The sequence below is a fragment of the Lepisma saccharinum genome, chromosome 21 (assembly GCF_977018435.1).
Source record: "Lepisma saccharinum chromosome 21, izLepSacc3.1, whole genome shotgun sequence".
In the NCBI taxonomy this organism is placed as follows: domain Eukaryota; kingdom Metazoa; phylum Arthropoda; class Insecta; order Zygentoma; family Lepismatidae; genus Lepisma; species Lepisma saccharinum.
Genome location: NC_139249.1, coordinates 27,918,342 through 27,935,713, shown reverse-complemented (window position 1 = coordinate 27,935,713; position 17,372 = coordinate 27,918,342). Strand labels below are relative to the sequence as shown.

At 37.5% G+C, this 17,372-nt stretch overlaps 1 protein-coding gene across 3 annotated transcripts in view; it reads right to left on the bottom strand.

Annotated features, from left to right (window-relative positions):
• Positions 1–10,113, bottom strand: part of LOC146004493 (carnosine N-methyltransferase) — a 55,008-nt gene extending 44,895 nt beyond the window's left edge. Inside the window, exons 1-2 of one of the 3 annotated variants that reach the window (XR_014443932.1) lie at positions 9,842–10,100; positions 4,807–5,005 (exon numbers count right to left, since the gene is read on the bottom strand). Coding sequence is in view for 2 of the 3 variants with exons in the window: in XM_083143355.1 (XP_082999481.1) it covers positions 4,807–5,005; positions 9,842–9,915 (273 nt within the window). In the remaining variant the exon portion in view is untranslated. Of the gene's footprint in view, positions 1–4,806; positions 5,006–9,841 lie in introns of all 3 variants that reach the window. The other 2 variants (XM_083143356.1, XM_083143355.1) reach the window with 2 other exon arrangements.
• Positions 10,114–17,372: the final 7,259 nt, after the last annotated feature.

Here is a 17,372-nt window from a genome sequence, read left to right as displayed (position 1 = left end):
GAAATCATAATTTGTCCTGATTATGCTACGTATATTTGGTTCAATATCAGATTGGATTTCAGTAGCTGTTTGTACTAAATAGTTTACTTCGAATACCAGTGAGTTTGAAGCTTGACTAGTTTTTCTCTCAGACCTATGACTGATTGATTTTGCATGGATGCCTATTATTAACATTCCATGAAGATAAAAGTTTTTTTTAAGTTTTTTTGCTTCTTGGCTGGTTTACTATAATAATTCAAATAAAAATATAGTAGGAACTGAATTTCCATTTCATAATGTATTTCTGTTAGTTTACCTCCAACTTCTGCTCCTTGGAACAATGATGATGAATAATGATTTGATAAAATGGATGATTGGAACAAAGATAATGATTAAATACATACATGAAACCAGGATTCGAACCTGGAGGAACCTCACTCCATATAGCATTGCAATCATCACTCTACTATGAAAATATTTCTAACAATTATTTTGCCAATTTCTGTTTTAGGCTCATCACATTTAAAATTCATTATAAAGTTAGATCATTGAAGTGAGCTCATATCGTGAACCAAACTGCCCTTTAATAACAGGACGATATCGTTAAGCATTATAGTGCCAATTGGATCCATTATTTTCAAATCCATTTACTCAACATCTGTAAGTTCCATTATTAACTCAACTTGTCTAAGGTTGTAACAATGTAATATCAATATTTTTTAAACATGTTTTGTAAGTTCATAGTCTCATATACGATGTTAAAACTATTTTTATTTGTTCCTTTTGTAGATGAGCATTTGAGAAACTAATCGAAGTATCTTCTACCAATAGTAAAGAGCACTATTGAAATTTGTACAAAAGGACAATAGGTTTGACCTACAATGGCAGTTGCGTACCATGGCAGTTGGTCTATAAGCTTCTACAGAATATACTGTAAATCAACAAAGTGGACTGTTTGAACTTTACGTGGAAGAGTACATACATTTTTGCTTGCTAGCGTAGACACTTGATTGAATGGTGATGAATTATGTTTCAAGCCTTAATAATATCTGATAGCAAGTGGTCATCAATTGTAAATTAGGGGAAACAGGAGAAAAAAAAAAAACAGTGCCAGGGGTGTGACTTACTTGCCTTGTCTGTCAAGCATTGGTACGCATTCATTGATATTCTTGCAAGTTTAAATTTTTAGAGGTATTTTCAAAAATCCTAAGGAAATAAATTTCTTCCTGAATATGATGATGATTTGCAAAAAGCATATCTCTCAAACAGTGGCAGCAATTTGGGGGAGGGGCAGATGGCCTCCACTTTTACCCCAATATTATACAAAACCTCATCTACCAATGGAAATTAAAGTGTCCCTGTCCCCTCCCAGTTTTGGAACCCAATCGCCAACACTGCTCTCAGAGAATGCAATAATGTTTTGCAGGGTATGATAAAGAAAAATAATAAATATGCATTGAAACAACAACGTAAATATGATTTTATATATCCCGAAAATCTAGTTTTAGTAGTCTCTGTAAACAATTATTTTCTAAGCTATTGAACTTCTATTCTAATGGTATTTATTACTGTACTGTATCTTCCCTCGAAATAAGTTTTCTTAATCTTCTTTATACACAGAAAGGCTAATTGGGACTGGACCTACAGTTTAAAGTGGGATCCAAGCCACTATATACAGTCGCTGTAGATTTAGACAACACACAAGATGCATTGCAGAGAAGGGAGACTTTCAGGATCTAGTTGTCCAATTTTTATTTGACGATCACTGTACACTCACCGTCTATCGAACCTGTTACTCCTGTATTACAAGGCGATTACGTTACCACTTTGCCAAGGTAGAGGCTCAACTTCCTTCGCAATTCATACAATATGTTGCTGAACTCGATGATATATCAGCATTCAGCAGTGTTTGAATAGTTTCTCTTTAAAAGTAACTCCGAGTGAATCACTTGAGAAAGTAATTCGCATATAATTACTGTTATTACGGTTCTTTAGAAAGTACTTGACATAGTATTATTACAGTTACTTTACTCTAGATATGTTTCATCTCGTAAGACGTTGTTCGGATCATGAGTTGCAAGCGCGATGTCCTTTTCACCACCGATGACCACTAAATGCTAAGCATTAAGTTTCATGAAATTATAACTCATTTCTTACATTTCATGTACAAACATTGAGGCAATAAAATTTACAGTAAACTTCTGTTACAAAGCAATGACGATTAACATTTCATTTCATTTTGTTGAACAAACCAAATATTTTTTAGAATTTTTTGTTGAACTATAAAATTACTGTGTCCATGAGGATTGTTGGAGATTATGTATGTAGTCTTATATGGTAAGTGTTCTAATACAAATAAACTTGGGATACATCCTGGCTCTTGACGAAAAAAATACAAAATTGTCCTCATGGTCTCGAGATTTTAATAATCATCAATTGATTGATTTGCTTTATTTTACTTCGCTTTCTGTGCCACTTTTGGCTAGTTTACGATGATGGAGATGAGTGGATATGATGAAATTGATGAATGGACACTCACGAACATCCATGCCCAGGCCAGGATTCGAACCCAGGACCCCTGGCGTCGTAGCGCAATGTGCTAACCACTCTGCCACGGGGGCCGGCTTTAATAATCGTCAATTTACCCATTCTTTGAGGAGAACATTTGGTTCAAGATAATATTTCTTTCCATGCAGTAAAGTAATTGTACAACTTACTATTTAGGTGGAAAAATAACTGAGTCACAATTACTAATTTCATAACGTAAGTAGTTTACAGTTACTGTTACTTGAAAATGTTACTGATACTTCCAAAGATTCTACATCAGCTGCAGAACTGAAACCCAGAATAGACCAAATCCGTAAAGAACTATGAAACAGGACATTGTGTGGTGACATGACATGCAAATAAATTAGATGCACTACAAAACTGTATTTAATATTGAACTATTATAAAAAAACAAATATGTCTTCTATTGTGTATCTAGGATTCTTCTGACATTTTTCTTTCAAAATCGCGATATTAAAACTCATTAAAAATAAGGGTGCAGAATTACATGTTTATTCACTTGAAGGATAAAAGATTGAGGATCGTCAGAGAGCGCTAATATTTATAAATATTTACAAGATGATCACTGAAATTCTGCAAATTTATGAAGAAAATCTGCTAACGTCACCGATAAAAGATATAAATATGTTCAAGTACTGTCATATAAAGTGCATTCTACAGTCAATGCAGCATTGGCTTCAAACGTAATTGCAAAATGTTTTCAATTATTTCAATTACTCTTCTTACTTTATGCATTTCGTGTTTGAATTAACTACATCTATATTTGTATGTTCTCTTCTGCTTTCGAAATATTAAAAGAAATACATAATACAATACAAGGGATTTTATATTACTATTACGACTATTACTATCTTGCATTGCTGATAAATTGTTGTATTTTTTCAATAAGAACATACAACTAAAATTTCATGATAAACAATTACGTTGCTCCACATCTACTTAGATTTTTCAATAAAATCTGCTAGCCAACGTGACATCATATCCCATCAAGGAGTACCCTAATTGACCAACCTGTATGTATCTACCTTGATTACGTGGAGATCTGGCAACATGGCCCTCGGTTGCCATGGCAAACGGTGCTGCAATCTGTTATCGAAAAATTACCACAACATTGCCTTTAGTATGGCCTTAATGCCAAAGGTCATAATGCTGCCAGAATTGCATAAAGAGTAATATGTGAAGGAGAAGTACCGTAATGGTGTCGTGCATTCACAGAAGGTCACACAAATGTTCATGATGAAGAGAGGAGTGGAAGATCTAGCGTTTCTAGGATAAGCAAGGTTTGCTTTCGGTGGATTTCATGGAGCCGAGAAAAACAACACAACTCATACATCGCAGGCGTACTGTGAAACACTATTTAATCTAGGACATGCCATACAAAACCGATGACATGGAATGCTGTATTCTTATCTTCTTATCCATGACAATGATAGGCCCCAGACAATTCAGACGTTCGGATGGAAACGTTATTATATCCCCCTATATAATCCAGACCTTGCACTTAGATACTATCACATATTCCTGCATCTCAAAAATTGGTTGTGCTTCAACAATTTGAAGAAACTGAGGTGTTGAAACAATGTGTTTGATTGGTCAGTCTCTCTGGCAGTAGACTTACGTGCAGATGGTAAAAAAAGCTTGTTCCACAGTACCATGGGTACTTGGAGAAATAATGGTAACTATGTTGAAAAATCAAGTGCTTGTAACTACTAGTATAGTGGAATCACGAGCAAAACAACCTGCGCAGACCCGCAACTCCTGTTCACCGTACTCCAGCAAGTAGGGGAGGGGGAGAGTGGACCATGCTTCCTTATAGCCCGAGGTGGAGGGAAGAAGGGAAAGCTGCACGGGGAATTTTCGTCCCAAGGTTTTTTTTTCCTTGTGGTCGATCTATACAATGTTGCTATACTTCTTTTCTTGTTTGATGTGATCAATCGGCCATTTCTTTTGAAATGCACCTCGTAAATTAACAGTGTTAGAATTCATAAACCTATTTCATCTATTTGCACTGCACACCAACGAATGGAACAATGCAAATCAGAAAATTATGCACAGCTTCCTCCAGAGCTATCCCAATATGCACTTTATTCATGATATTTGGACTTACCCTTGCTGCACCAACATGCAACTCATACGTATTACCATGCAAAAGCTCTCTAGAATAGATCACCAAAAAGTATTCTAAGCAGAGACATTCCACGCCAGTCCACAGGAACGCCACAAATACATTCAAAATTTGTCTTAATAACCAAAACTTACTGAATCTGGATTGTGTCGTACATTTTCAAACAGATATGCCACATCTTTGATGACCAACTTGATTATCTCTTCGTTGTTATTGATGCAAATCTTAATCTTGGCGAGATGCTCTTTGTAGTTATCCAAGAGCTTCTGGTGATGTGGTGGCAGGGTTGAGAGGTACATCTCGGTGCACCCCAGTCGTTGCAATGAATGGGTCCTGTGAAGGAAATATCTATGAATTCAGAAAAAATAAATGATTTTTATACAACTATAATTAATTTAAAGATTTAGTATTTTCTTTCTGGGTATTCATTTTCATCAAAGGGGCTCCCACTGTACCCCTCGAGAATTTTGTTCTTTTTTTTAAACAACAGATTTCAATGTTTTATGTAATATAAAATTGGTTCCAGCAAGTGGAAAACACAAGTAATTGATGCAAAAGTAAGGCACATGTAAGTAAAAACCTGTCATCTCAGAGCATTTTTGCTGCTTTTTATTATTAAAAACAGGTTGTATACACACTAAAATTGCAAAAGAACATATTGGAATTTGCTATCAAATTCCAAACCTAACGATGTAAAATTGTAGCTGCTGTTGTGGAATGTCATTCTGGGTGCCATATTCACTTGCGTGAAACCTTCGGGTTGTTCTGTTTCACGGTAAGATAACATATTGAGGTAACAGGCATACTTTATATCACAATAACACATCTCCGTGAGATTTAAACAACGGAAAACATTCATAAATAACATAATCTTCGTAAACCATACAAAATATTTCACTTTCTTGAGGGGGTACAGAGGATCAAAGGCACCTCATCAAAATTAAAAGATTTACTTATGTAAGGCACAATCCAATCAAAAAATAGAACTTGGTGTAAATATAACTTACAATTTCACTGGCTAGACACATTGTAAAGTGGTGATACATGCTGGCTAATTGCAACAATGTGAATGAGTGATGATATGATGAGACACTTGCAAAGAACACCCATGCACAAGCCAAGATTTGATCCTGCGACCCCTAGCGTCATAATATGCTGTGCTAGTCACTCTGCCATGGAGGTTGGTTGTTTGAGTAAATCCTACCTACACACAAACATGCTAAGTGGCTTTGATGCTGTCTGGAACATCATGTTCACAGTTTAGAATATTAGAAACAATCCCCTCCTCAAGAAGAATCCATTAATTACATTAATAATAATAACTGAACACTCCCCCCACTTAAATGAAACTTGAGGCATGCATATTTTCAATATTATCATTCTATTCATATACCCAAAAATCAGTACATAATTGAAATTTGCTACACACACACGAAATAAAACCACAAACAGCAATTTAGAAACACATTTGTTACTGCTAAACCATTGATTGATTGACTGAGTTGGTGTTTTAAGTCCACTTTATGTACAATAGGGCTAATCGGGACTGGACCTACAGACCTACTACTTACGGAAATCAGTTTCTATAGCATTATCGAAGTTCGTCAATGTATTTTCTTTCATCGTGTAACCTCTTTTAGCGTGAATGCATTCTTTTTTTTCTAGGAAAATTAATTTTTAACTAGGTTTGCTTAACATAATGGAACCTAACCTTACCGTGAATGGTTTTGGGGGCTATCCGTGAATGGTTTGTGGGTCTAATCGCTATTATTCTCGTGAGAAAAGCATAATTCCACCCTAAAGAATGTTCCGCAATGCAGAATACATAAGTAGGAATGTAAAAAAGGATGAAATAAATGAGTTATAGGTGTTTTCACAAGATCGAAGTTGGTAACAGTTCGTTATATCGGAGACCCATTAAAATCGGATATTTTGTGTTTTGCATGGTTCGTACTTACCTGGTTATTGCTTTCAGTTACTAATTTGTTTTTGTCTCCGTGTGTACGTGTGCGTGCCTACCTAATGGCGTAGTGGTTTGAAATCCATTATAAATTTGTAGGCCCAGTCCTAATTAGCCTACCTAAACATAAAGTGAAATAAAAACATTTTTTTTCTCAAAAGAAGCCCGATTAAAAAAATATATATGTATATATTTTGCACTTCGCCGCCATCCTATTTCAGCATCTGCCTGAGTTTTAAGGTCATTATACAGGTTGTACATTATACCAGGTTGCGAGAGATTTCAAATTAATTCAAACCTAATTTCATATATGTAAACAAGCCTAGACATATTACTATGCTGGGAATATATTTATTAAAATTTATTTTTAGGTTGCATATTAATGTATCAAGTTAAAAAATTAGAAAGTAAATATGTTGGGATCTGGTAGTCTACGTACAAAAATAATAATAATAATTTACCGGGCAGTGGTGACACAAAGGTTGAGAACCACTTCACTAGGAGACCAAATGTGCTTTACTCCACAATAACGCATTTCCACTAGCTAAAAACAACTGAAAATGTTCGTAAACAACATAATCTTCATAAACCATGGTACCAGTTTCATAGATCAGAGACAAAAAAATCGGATATTTTGTGTTTCGCATGGTTCGTACTTACCAATTATGTATTGCAGAACATAGTTCAAGGTGCCATTATGCTTTTTACACGAAAACACACACTTTTCTACTAAAATAACGCATTTTTCTAAGTGCTACCGAACGCACGTAACGGTGCGATATCACTTCTTTTGTTTTCGAATATCAGTGTTTCCAACCATCTTCACCGAAAAATACCTACTATCGTGTTCGTCACGTGTGCAAATTGTGCATTATGCACAGGTAGCTGACTGATAGCCCCACAAACCATTCTGATAAGGTTAGGTTACATTAGGCAAGCATAGTTAAAAAAGGGGGGTTGGAAACACTGACATGTGTCTACAATATAACGAACTATTACCGAAAATAGTCCAACTATAATAACTCCTCAAAAATTCCTAAGCAGATACCAACCTACTATCATAAGTATGGTCTGGCCTGTTACCTTGGCAACCACAATGAAATGGTTACTAAAATGTGTTTACACACACACAAATTATTATGTACATCATACACTATGTAGAACTTGAGCTAACACAAGAAATCCAACTGAATGTTATAATGTGATTTTTTTTTTAAAATTAAATTGTAATGTATTTTTTGACTGTCATTACATGATACTATATATTTTACAATAGGTCTCTTCCTTGCTGGTATGTAGAGTAACTGTTCCTGGGATTTTAAAATTATTTCTACTCCCCTATCTTTAGTACAACAACAATAATGAAGGAAATATATATGTACCTAATGGGGGTAAAAATGAATATGGTATATTATTTACCGAGAATCTTAGGATACTTGATCCAAAATATGTTTCATGGCGAGAGAATCATCTGTTTACACTGTAAGAATGTTGGCATCTTGCGTAATTTCTGTAAATTGTTATGCACAAACTCTATAAACGAATGATCACTCTTATATTTTAAAGCAGCAAAGAATGTACAGCATGAACATAAAATATTGGAACGAGTTTACAATATTGTACCACTCTACAATTGCTATGAAATTTCGCCTACTCACTAATTGAGACCTCCTAATCACTAATCTGCATGTAATAATTGGCAGTCAAGTATGGAAATGTAGAGAAAAATGAAATAAACTATGTTTTCCTAACGTAACGTAACCCTACCGTAAGAACAGCAGGTCCACGGAAGATGCCATTTTCAAAACATGAAAAAATCAGAGTGCAATACGCCACTGCCAAACGTACCTAATCAAACGAGTCCACATTCCTAAATAATAATTTTTCGGTAAAAGTTCGGTATATCGGAGACACATTAAAATCGGATATTTTGGGTTTCGCATGGTTCGTACTTACCAATTGTGTATTGCGGAACATAGTTCAAGGTGCCATTATGCATTTTGCACGAAAACAAACACAATTCTTCACATACAGTGATTTTTTTTTATTCCTTTCTTCGCTTCCGTAACACACGTTATGGCACGCACATTTTGACTCATGTTGTGGGTATGAAGTGTTTCCAACCTTCTTCACCGAAAAATACCTACTATCGTGTTCGTCATGTGTGAAAATTTTACATTATGCTTGGGTAGCTGACAGATAGCCCCACGAACCATTCACGGATAGCCCCACGAACCATTATGCACGGTAGCTGACAGATAGCCCCATTAACCATTTCCGATAAGGTTAGGTTAGGTTTGGTTCGGTTAGGCAAGCATGTAGTGAGAAAAAAAGGGGGGGTTTGAAAAACTGAAAGGGGATTACATCTTCAAACGTATGCAGCATGCAGTTCACGTAGCGAAAGCAATGGCAATTGTGCATCGGTGAGTTATTTCTCTTGAAAAATAAATGATTTCCAGGTCAAATATATTCCACGATGAAAGAAAATACCTCGACGAATGTTGGGAAGCTTGCAGACTCATTTCCCTAAGTAGTTTCTTGTGTAAAAATGAAGAAATGTGTCTCCGATATACCGAACTTTTACCAATTTTTCATCGTATTTATGCTAATGGAACATAACCTAACCTTGTAGGCATTCCTCGTCTGACGTCGGAACACAAGGTAGGAAAACTGTTGTGCGACAAGAAATGCAAAAGAAACATGGTTGTCAATTGCTTTGTATGGAGAATCATCGCAGTATTTAACAAGGTTATTCTAGAACTTCTACGCGTTATTTTACAATTTCAATGCTTCACCGCCAATTATTATATGCAGATTCGTGATTAGGTCGTCTCAATTAGAGAGTATGCGAAATTTGGAGAGTGGTCCCATGCCATAATATTTAGTCAAGACTGTTACAAATTGAACAAATGAACAGAATTTAATTCAATTTCAAGAATTGTACCTGTACGCGGACAAAAGTAAGGGACCCAATGAATTTTCAAGACGATTTCATTTTGTAATAAAAGTACGATTAATTACATAATTCATAACACGTATCCAGTATATTAGTTATGCTTTCTCATATATATATATCTTATACAACAACGTCTGCAATGCAATACAAGATAAAATAAGGGATAGTATTGTGCTTGCATCGTATATTACTTCTTATGTGTTTTTCTTTATTGTCCTATGCTAGACCAAATGGATTCTCTGTGCATAAGTACCTGTAATATTTGAATGCCCTAACGATTCTACAAAAATGTTGCTTCTCCTCTTCATCATCCTGTGGATTCCCCATCGCGAATATCGTGAATCTGATGTAATATCCCCCTTCCTCCCTTATATCGTGTATATCTTTATTGTTTTCCGCCAACTCTAGTACAAAATATTCCAGTAGATGGCAGACACATTGATACTATTAATTGTCCATTCTGGATTTGCCAAGTTCCTAGGAAGAGTAAACTACAATAATATTGTAATATTCTTCTTATTTTGTGTGTTACGAAGGCGTAATAAAATAATACAATGTATGCAATGTATACAATCGTTGTCCACCACACATATAGGAAAATACATTCCATTCTTGTTGTATGATTCTAATAGAGGATATATCGTAAGAACTGATAAGAACCAGTGACGAGGTATGATAATAATTCCTGGCAAAATATGAGCTACCATTCTCCATTCTCTGTGATAAACTGATAATATGCAACACAAAACATTTATTCGCCTCACTGGATTGTGAGAGATTAATCTGCGTAAATAAAAATTCAATTGTACACAGTGGCGGCGATTAGGGGAGGCGAGATGGGCAGTCGCACCCCAAGTTTCGCCACTTTTGCCCCCGCACTATGCTAAATCTTATCTACAAAGGGAAATATACTCCCCCCCAGTTTTGGGACCCAATCGCCACCACATATTGTACATATAGACCGTGTTAAAAATGTAAACATAAACATTGGTGAGGTCTTGCCCGGTCTCCCGATACCGACTTTACGGGATTCCGAATGGCCATTTTAAAAAGTCGTTAATTCTCCACGATTTTTGCATTGTAAATGTCTGGAACTTATCTGAAATTGTTAGTTTTGTACCAGAAATGCAAAGACAATCATTTAAAGTGAAAATGACGTGTAGAATTTGAGATTTCCAGCTTCGGGAAAATTTCCCGTCCCGAAAATTTCCCTACTTTTTCGCTGTTCATGACGTTAATTAGCAATAGTTCGACCTGGCCATACTGTGTGTTTACAACATGGGCCGCGTCCGAATCGGCAACAGATGTCACCTAGAGCACCGTTCCATCCGGGGACTCAGCCAACCTCCGTTGTCCGAATTCGCGGCAGACGTGGAGTCGGAGGGGAGAGCAGAGAGGCGCGACAGATGCACGCTTGAACTCGCTGTGACGCTGCGCTTGGCAGCCATGTTCTAACTTTCACTTTGTACAGACAACATTTACTGATTAGAGGATGTAAAACTCAGTTATACTTTAACATTTTATCGATAATACTGAATGTAGAAAAATTGTAAATGATGAAATAGCGTGTTACATTTTTAATATGAGTAGTAAATAGGTGGAAATCATTGTGATGTTTGTTTGGCGTCTGCCTTCTGCTTCCGTGCGATGCGCCTGCGCCCCAGAGCGCGGTGGGTGAAGTTCGAGCTGACACCTGGCGGGAAAAGTGACAACCGTACTACAAGGGGACATGTAGATTCGGACGACTTGGACGTGACTTCGACGGCACGCGAGAGCAACGGGGGAGAACGGGAGGGAGCGCTTGTCAATCCGGACACGGCCATGGATTCCGATATGCTAGCTATGCTAAGTAGGAGCAAGGAATATAGAGATTAGGTAAAGCCATCCGAAGATTGCCGATCTTGCACGAACGCGTGACGTCACCGGAGAAGCAGTGAGCTCGGCTGAAGCAGACGGTCCCTAGCATTTATATGGGAGATTCAGAGAGCGAAAGTATATTATTACTTTTAGGAGGGGGAAAATAATAATTGTCATCCTCCAAGATGGTATTGAGGCATCCTTTTAATGATTAGTAACATAATTGAAAACGCACTACTTTTAAAAGGGGGCAAAGTACATGTGAAAAAATGTATTTTGAAAATCCATATTCCTGAAACTTTCTGACCGATGCGCTACAAAGAAAGTTGCGTGTTCTCCTTTAGAATCTCGTCATTTTACAAATCGTAATATAATTTTAACAAAAACGTGGCATGCTAAAGAAGAATTAAAGAGTTTAAAAAATAATTGATTAATAGACTTAGTTTATTTTACTTCGCTACCTGTCACATATGGCTAATCGCAAAGATGAGGATGCGTGATGATATGATGAAATTGAAGAAAGGAAAGTAGACCCATGCCCGGGCGGGGATTCGAACCTGGGGGCCCTTGGCATCGTAAAGCGTTGTGCTAACCACTTCGCCACGGAGATCAGCATTACAAGGAAATAAACAGAAAATGACAATCATATGGCATCTATGTTTTAATATGCGAGAAACATTTGCGAGGAGGTTATTGAAGTAACAAATAATTATTACAAAACGTTGTGATGAAAATTATTAATATATCTGAAATATCGAGAGTTGACCTTGCAGTCTCTAAATGTACTTTTAGGGTTACGCAAAACCTTTACTCAAAATTGATAGTGTAAATTTATAAGCTATTAAAATTTAAAACTTATTCCTGTTCGAAAAGAGAAACCGCCAAGTCAAATTAATATTTCGTAGAAATACATATATTTGTCTTTCATGAGGCCAAGAGAGTATTTGGAGGGGACGCTGGCTTGGGAAGGCTATAGCCTGGGATCTCTATCTGCAAAGGGGCTTCCAGTGGGAAAACATTCCTATGAAATAGTCCAGAAGAAGGGGCGAAATGATTTTTTTTAAATGGCTCAAGAATACAAAGATATAAGTGGATATTTGACAAGCTTAGTCTAAAACTTACAACTGAAGTCGTACGTGTGTGGGGGGGAGGGGGGTGGCTACGTGAGGTAACACAGTGCAATATGATTCACAATACTAAAATTAAAATAAATATGTGGGAACAATAGAAATCAAAATATGTTGTAGCTAGTGACGGCGCAATAGTAAAGATGGAGGGGTAAATCATATTTTCCCGGGGCAATCATTTTTATTATTCCGTTACATACGACACAAAAATGCACATTTTGGCTAAAAGAGCATTCATTCATTTATTTATTTATTTTGTCGTTTTACTGGGGGCAGATAAGACAGAGAGAGAAATTGTCGAACGAGAATTGGGAGGCGTTCCTGCCTCCCCCCCCCCCCCTCCGTAGTGTGGTCACTGCCTATGGCTATGCTGGAGAAGAATGCACCAATTAATACGCTATTAAATAAAACAGATACTTTTAAAACTTTTAATCAAATTATTTGTGAACTATGATTTAAATTTAGAGAGAGCACATACCTGTTTAATTTAATTTGGATGAGTTAACTACTGAAGCCTGCCATTTCCGAGCCTTCTTCCGGTGTAACTACACTGCCCTTTGAGCCGTAGCTGCTGCGTTCAGGTGGCGGAACGAGCTGAATACTAATTAAAACAAATATGTGACAAATATATATAAAAAATACAACGTGTTGAAGCTATTGACGGAGCCAAAGAAAAGACAGAAGAAGAACGTGGAGAGTGCAGTGATATTTTACGGGAAGCAGCAGGCACGTATCCAGGGATTCCTTGCGGGGGGAGGCTGAACACCATTTTTTAAAGCGGTATCACAATTGTATGTTTAAGGCCAGTGGTGGCAATTGGGTTCCAAAATGTGGGGGGAGGGGGGTGGACAAGGAGACAAGCATTAAGAGGTCATAGTGTGATAGTGTGGAGGCAAAAGAATGGGGAGCAACTATCTCCTAAATCGTCGCCACTGTTTAAGGCTGTCATTTTAATCAGAACGTGAAATCGGGACATTTTCTACCACTCAACTCCTCTGTTCCCATGCATTAATATTGTGTGCCGGAACCATCTCAGTATGTATGTTTGTCCATTCCTTCTCATCATGCATCAAAACATCTATGTACCAGAAGTGTTTTTACGAAGGTGTTACACATGCACGGAATGCACAATCCACTCGACAACGCAAGATTCAAACTGTGTGCAGGGAACTGGAATCAGACAGTTCACGAATATTTCTCTCTCATTCGAGCCTGAACATCACTAATGTGTCTTGTCCTCCCATGTTTGCAGCTCTTATAAAAGCCGAAATCCACCAAATTGTTCATATTCATGCCTAAGCACTCGCACGCAAGTGTCCAAAATTGTCTGTTGAGTGTGTGTCGAACCCAGTAGCCTTAAACAAAAGTATTTTTTTATGCCATGAAATTCTCGGACTGCATACACAAAAGTTGGTCCTGGCACAACGAAATCATCACTCAAAACTTTGATTTTCAGTTGATCTGTGCAGCTTATTTCTTTTTTAATAAATCGCTCCAATGCCCAGCCCGATACTGCCGAAATATTTACTTTAGAGAGAGAGACCTTCGATCTCTTCGTCTTTCCACCCGAACTACTCGTAGCACTACTCGAAGTTCCGCTGTCGTCAATGTTTTTAGCTTTGGGACCGAACTGGAACTAGTGGTAGACTTCGTTACTTTATGGTATTTAGTCCATTTCATTTTCGAATCACTAGATCTTATAAAGCAACCAATGGACACTGACTGATCACTAATCGACTGTATGAATTGTCACACTTACCTCTGAAGTCTCCACCTATTCTGTTGTACAGATCAACCGGGAAATTGAAGCCGCGTATTAATATCCTCATTATATTCTAGAACGTTTCGCAGATATCACGATTCGTAAATATTGTAGTTCGACTCCTTCTCTTTTTCAAGAACGTTCCCTCTCGCGCTTTCCAGAGATTAAAAAATTACAATGAATCCGAATCGCCCTACCTGCGGCGCTACCTTTGTTGCGCAGCTTCCAAATGCTGACAAGTCTCTTCTACATAGTGTTCAAGTTCGCTACGACAACACCGAAAGCGTAAGAAAAGTTTACGTGCAATATTATCAACAACAGGGTTATAGAACATTCTCCGTCTTGCCTTGATAAGTATTTCTCTCCTAAAATTATCGTCACATTATTCAAGAAGACAAAAACCTAATTTTATCTAGTGTAAAATGAAAACTTTCCTGGTGGGGGGAGTCCACGAGTTACGATCCCTACCTTGGATACGCGCTATAAATAATAACAGGGTCCGTAGAACATTCTCCGCCTTGCCTCGATAATTATTTATCTCCTTAAATTATCGTCACATTATTGAAGAAGACAAAAACCTAATTTTATCTCGTGTAAACTGAAAAATTTCCTGAGGGAGGGGGCTCGAGACACCTGATGCCCACCTTGGATACGCTCTATTAACAATAACAGGGTTATAGAACATTCTCAGTCTTGTCTCGATAATTATTCCTCTCCTTAAATTATCGTCACATTATTCAAGAAGTCAAAAACCTAATTTTATCAGTGTAAACTGAAAAATTTCCTTGGGGAGCGGGGGGGGGGGGGCTCGAACCACCTGATCCCTACCTTGGATACGCGCTATTAACAATAACAGGCTTATAGAACATTCTCCGTCTTGCCTAGATAATTATCTCTCTCAAATTATCACCATATTATTCAAGAAGCCAAAAACCTAATTTTATCTAGCGTAAACTGAAAATTTTCTGAAGGGGTGCTTGAGCCCCCTGATTCCCACCTTGGATACGAGCTGTTACCAATAACAGGGTTATAGAATATTCTCCGTCTTGCCTCGATAATTATTTCTCTCCTTAAATTAACGTCACATTATTTTATTTGACACCACAAGAAACAAAAAATCTCATTTTATCTAGTGTAAACCGAAAACTTTCGAGGGGGCTTGAGCCCCCTAAGCCCCCCCCCTTGGATACGTGCCTGGGAAGCAGTCACGTATATTACACCCTTACATTTAAATACAATATTATAAAGTTCTGCTTTTAGATCTCGCACAATAACTTTTTCACAAAAATGGGCAATCTCGCATTTTTTTATATCAATCAAGCTGTGATATTTTAGTTTTCTTCCGTTAGTTTTCTGATAATAGTTTTCACAGCTTTCCATAGCATTTAGGCATGATTTCAGTTGACAAGAACAAAATAATCATATTTCAAAACATACAGCAAAAAGAAATCCAACGCGCTTAAGTTAAAACTCCCTTACATTGGAAGCCTGGAGAGAACAAAACAGGGGTTCCTTCGTAACACGATTTCTTGAAAACCATTTTACACATTTGAATCAACTTTGTGATAAATTGATTAGAAAGGATGAATCTTAACAGTAAAAGTTGTAACTTTTCCATTGCTACTATATTTTAGAAGATATTCGTCGTCAAATTTCTCAATATTTGCATAAGGAACCAGCCTTTTCCGTGCCGAGTGTTTCGATGGTGACGTCATGCATCCACGGACAACTGCGCATACGATCTGCGCCGCCGAACGAGCACCCCCTGAAGTAGGAGTTCTTGCCAGGAAGTGATAGGATCAAGACCTGTAGTTAAAGCGGTCCTGAGTACCTACCACTGTATACCTGTTCGAGCTGTATCTGTATCCTTTTCCTGTACGGGAAATAATTTGTGAACTAGTGATAGTGTTGTGAAGTGATCTTGTGCTTGTGTATCGAATTAAATTTACGGGACCGTGAAATAGGCCCGTTATACCATGGCCGGGAATCATACTCCGGACTCCCAATCCGACATGGACGCTGAGAAAGGTTCTAATAAACGTTCTCGCGAAGAAGTGGACGATGTTCACCCCGATAAAATCTCCAGAAGTGATACAATTACTGTGTCCCCCCAGATTCCACCTACATATTGGTCAGCCCTGGCCCAAAACCATGGTAACGGATGAAGTTTTTGCGTGCGATGACGTGTAACCGGCCAAGTGAATGCATCACTTCAATGTGAAGTCACGTGAAATGACAAAACGACAGTGTTGCAGTATGCAGATATTAGACACCAGAACAAGAACAATGTCTAGATGAGGATGTGTACTACAGGCTATGGAAAAGGAGATGCGATAACCACTAACGCCGTCAAACGGTTGGGCGGGAACTTTACGTCACATACCATGAAGAAGTAACAGGATCTGAGCTGATTATGTCCTTTGCGATTAGTCCACTCAGAATTAGTTCACTTCATCAAATGATATACTAAATCTCATCAATTTACATTGTCGAATTCATTATTTGAGGTTTTTTTGGTTTAGGTACATCTTCACCAAAGAGAAAATTATGCTCATTTCTTTGTTTTCCTTGACCCTCTACATCCAGGGTCAAGGAAGTCAGTAATAAGGTGTGTTATATAAAGTGTACGTACAACTATAGATTGAATTGTATCTTCTCCAAATATGATATATAAAGAAACAAACTGCCAGAGAACTAAGTGAGGTGAGTGTACAATTTTATATTACTATTATAGTGGAACCACAAGCAAAGAAACCTGCGCAGACTCGCGACTCCTGTGCACCGTACTCCAGTGTGGAGGGGAGGGGGAGAGTGGAGCATGCTCTCTTATAGTCCGAGTTCAACGGAAGAAAAGGAAGGTTCTTTTTCTTGTGGTCGCTCTTGTAAGTAAGGGGAACTGTGATTGGCCATTCATCTATTTTATCACTTCTTCATAATCTCAATTGCCTTAAATGGCCGGAAGAGCAAAGTAAATTTATGAAATATAAATACAAACACGTACCGTTTAATAAATAACCAAAATGGAATGAAAAGTTAGC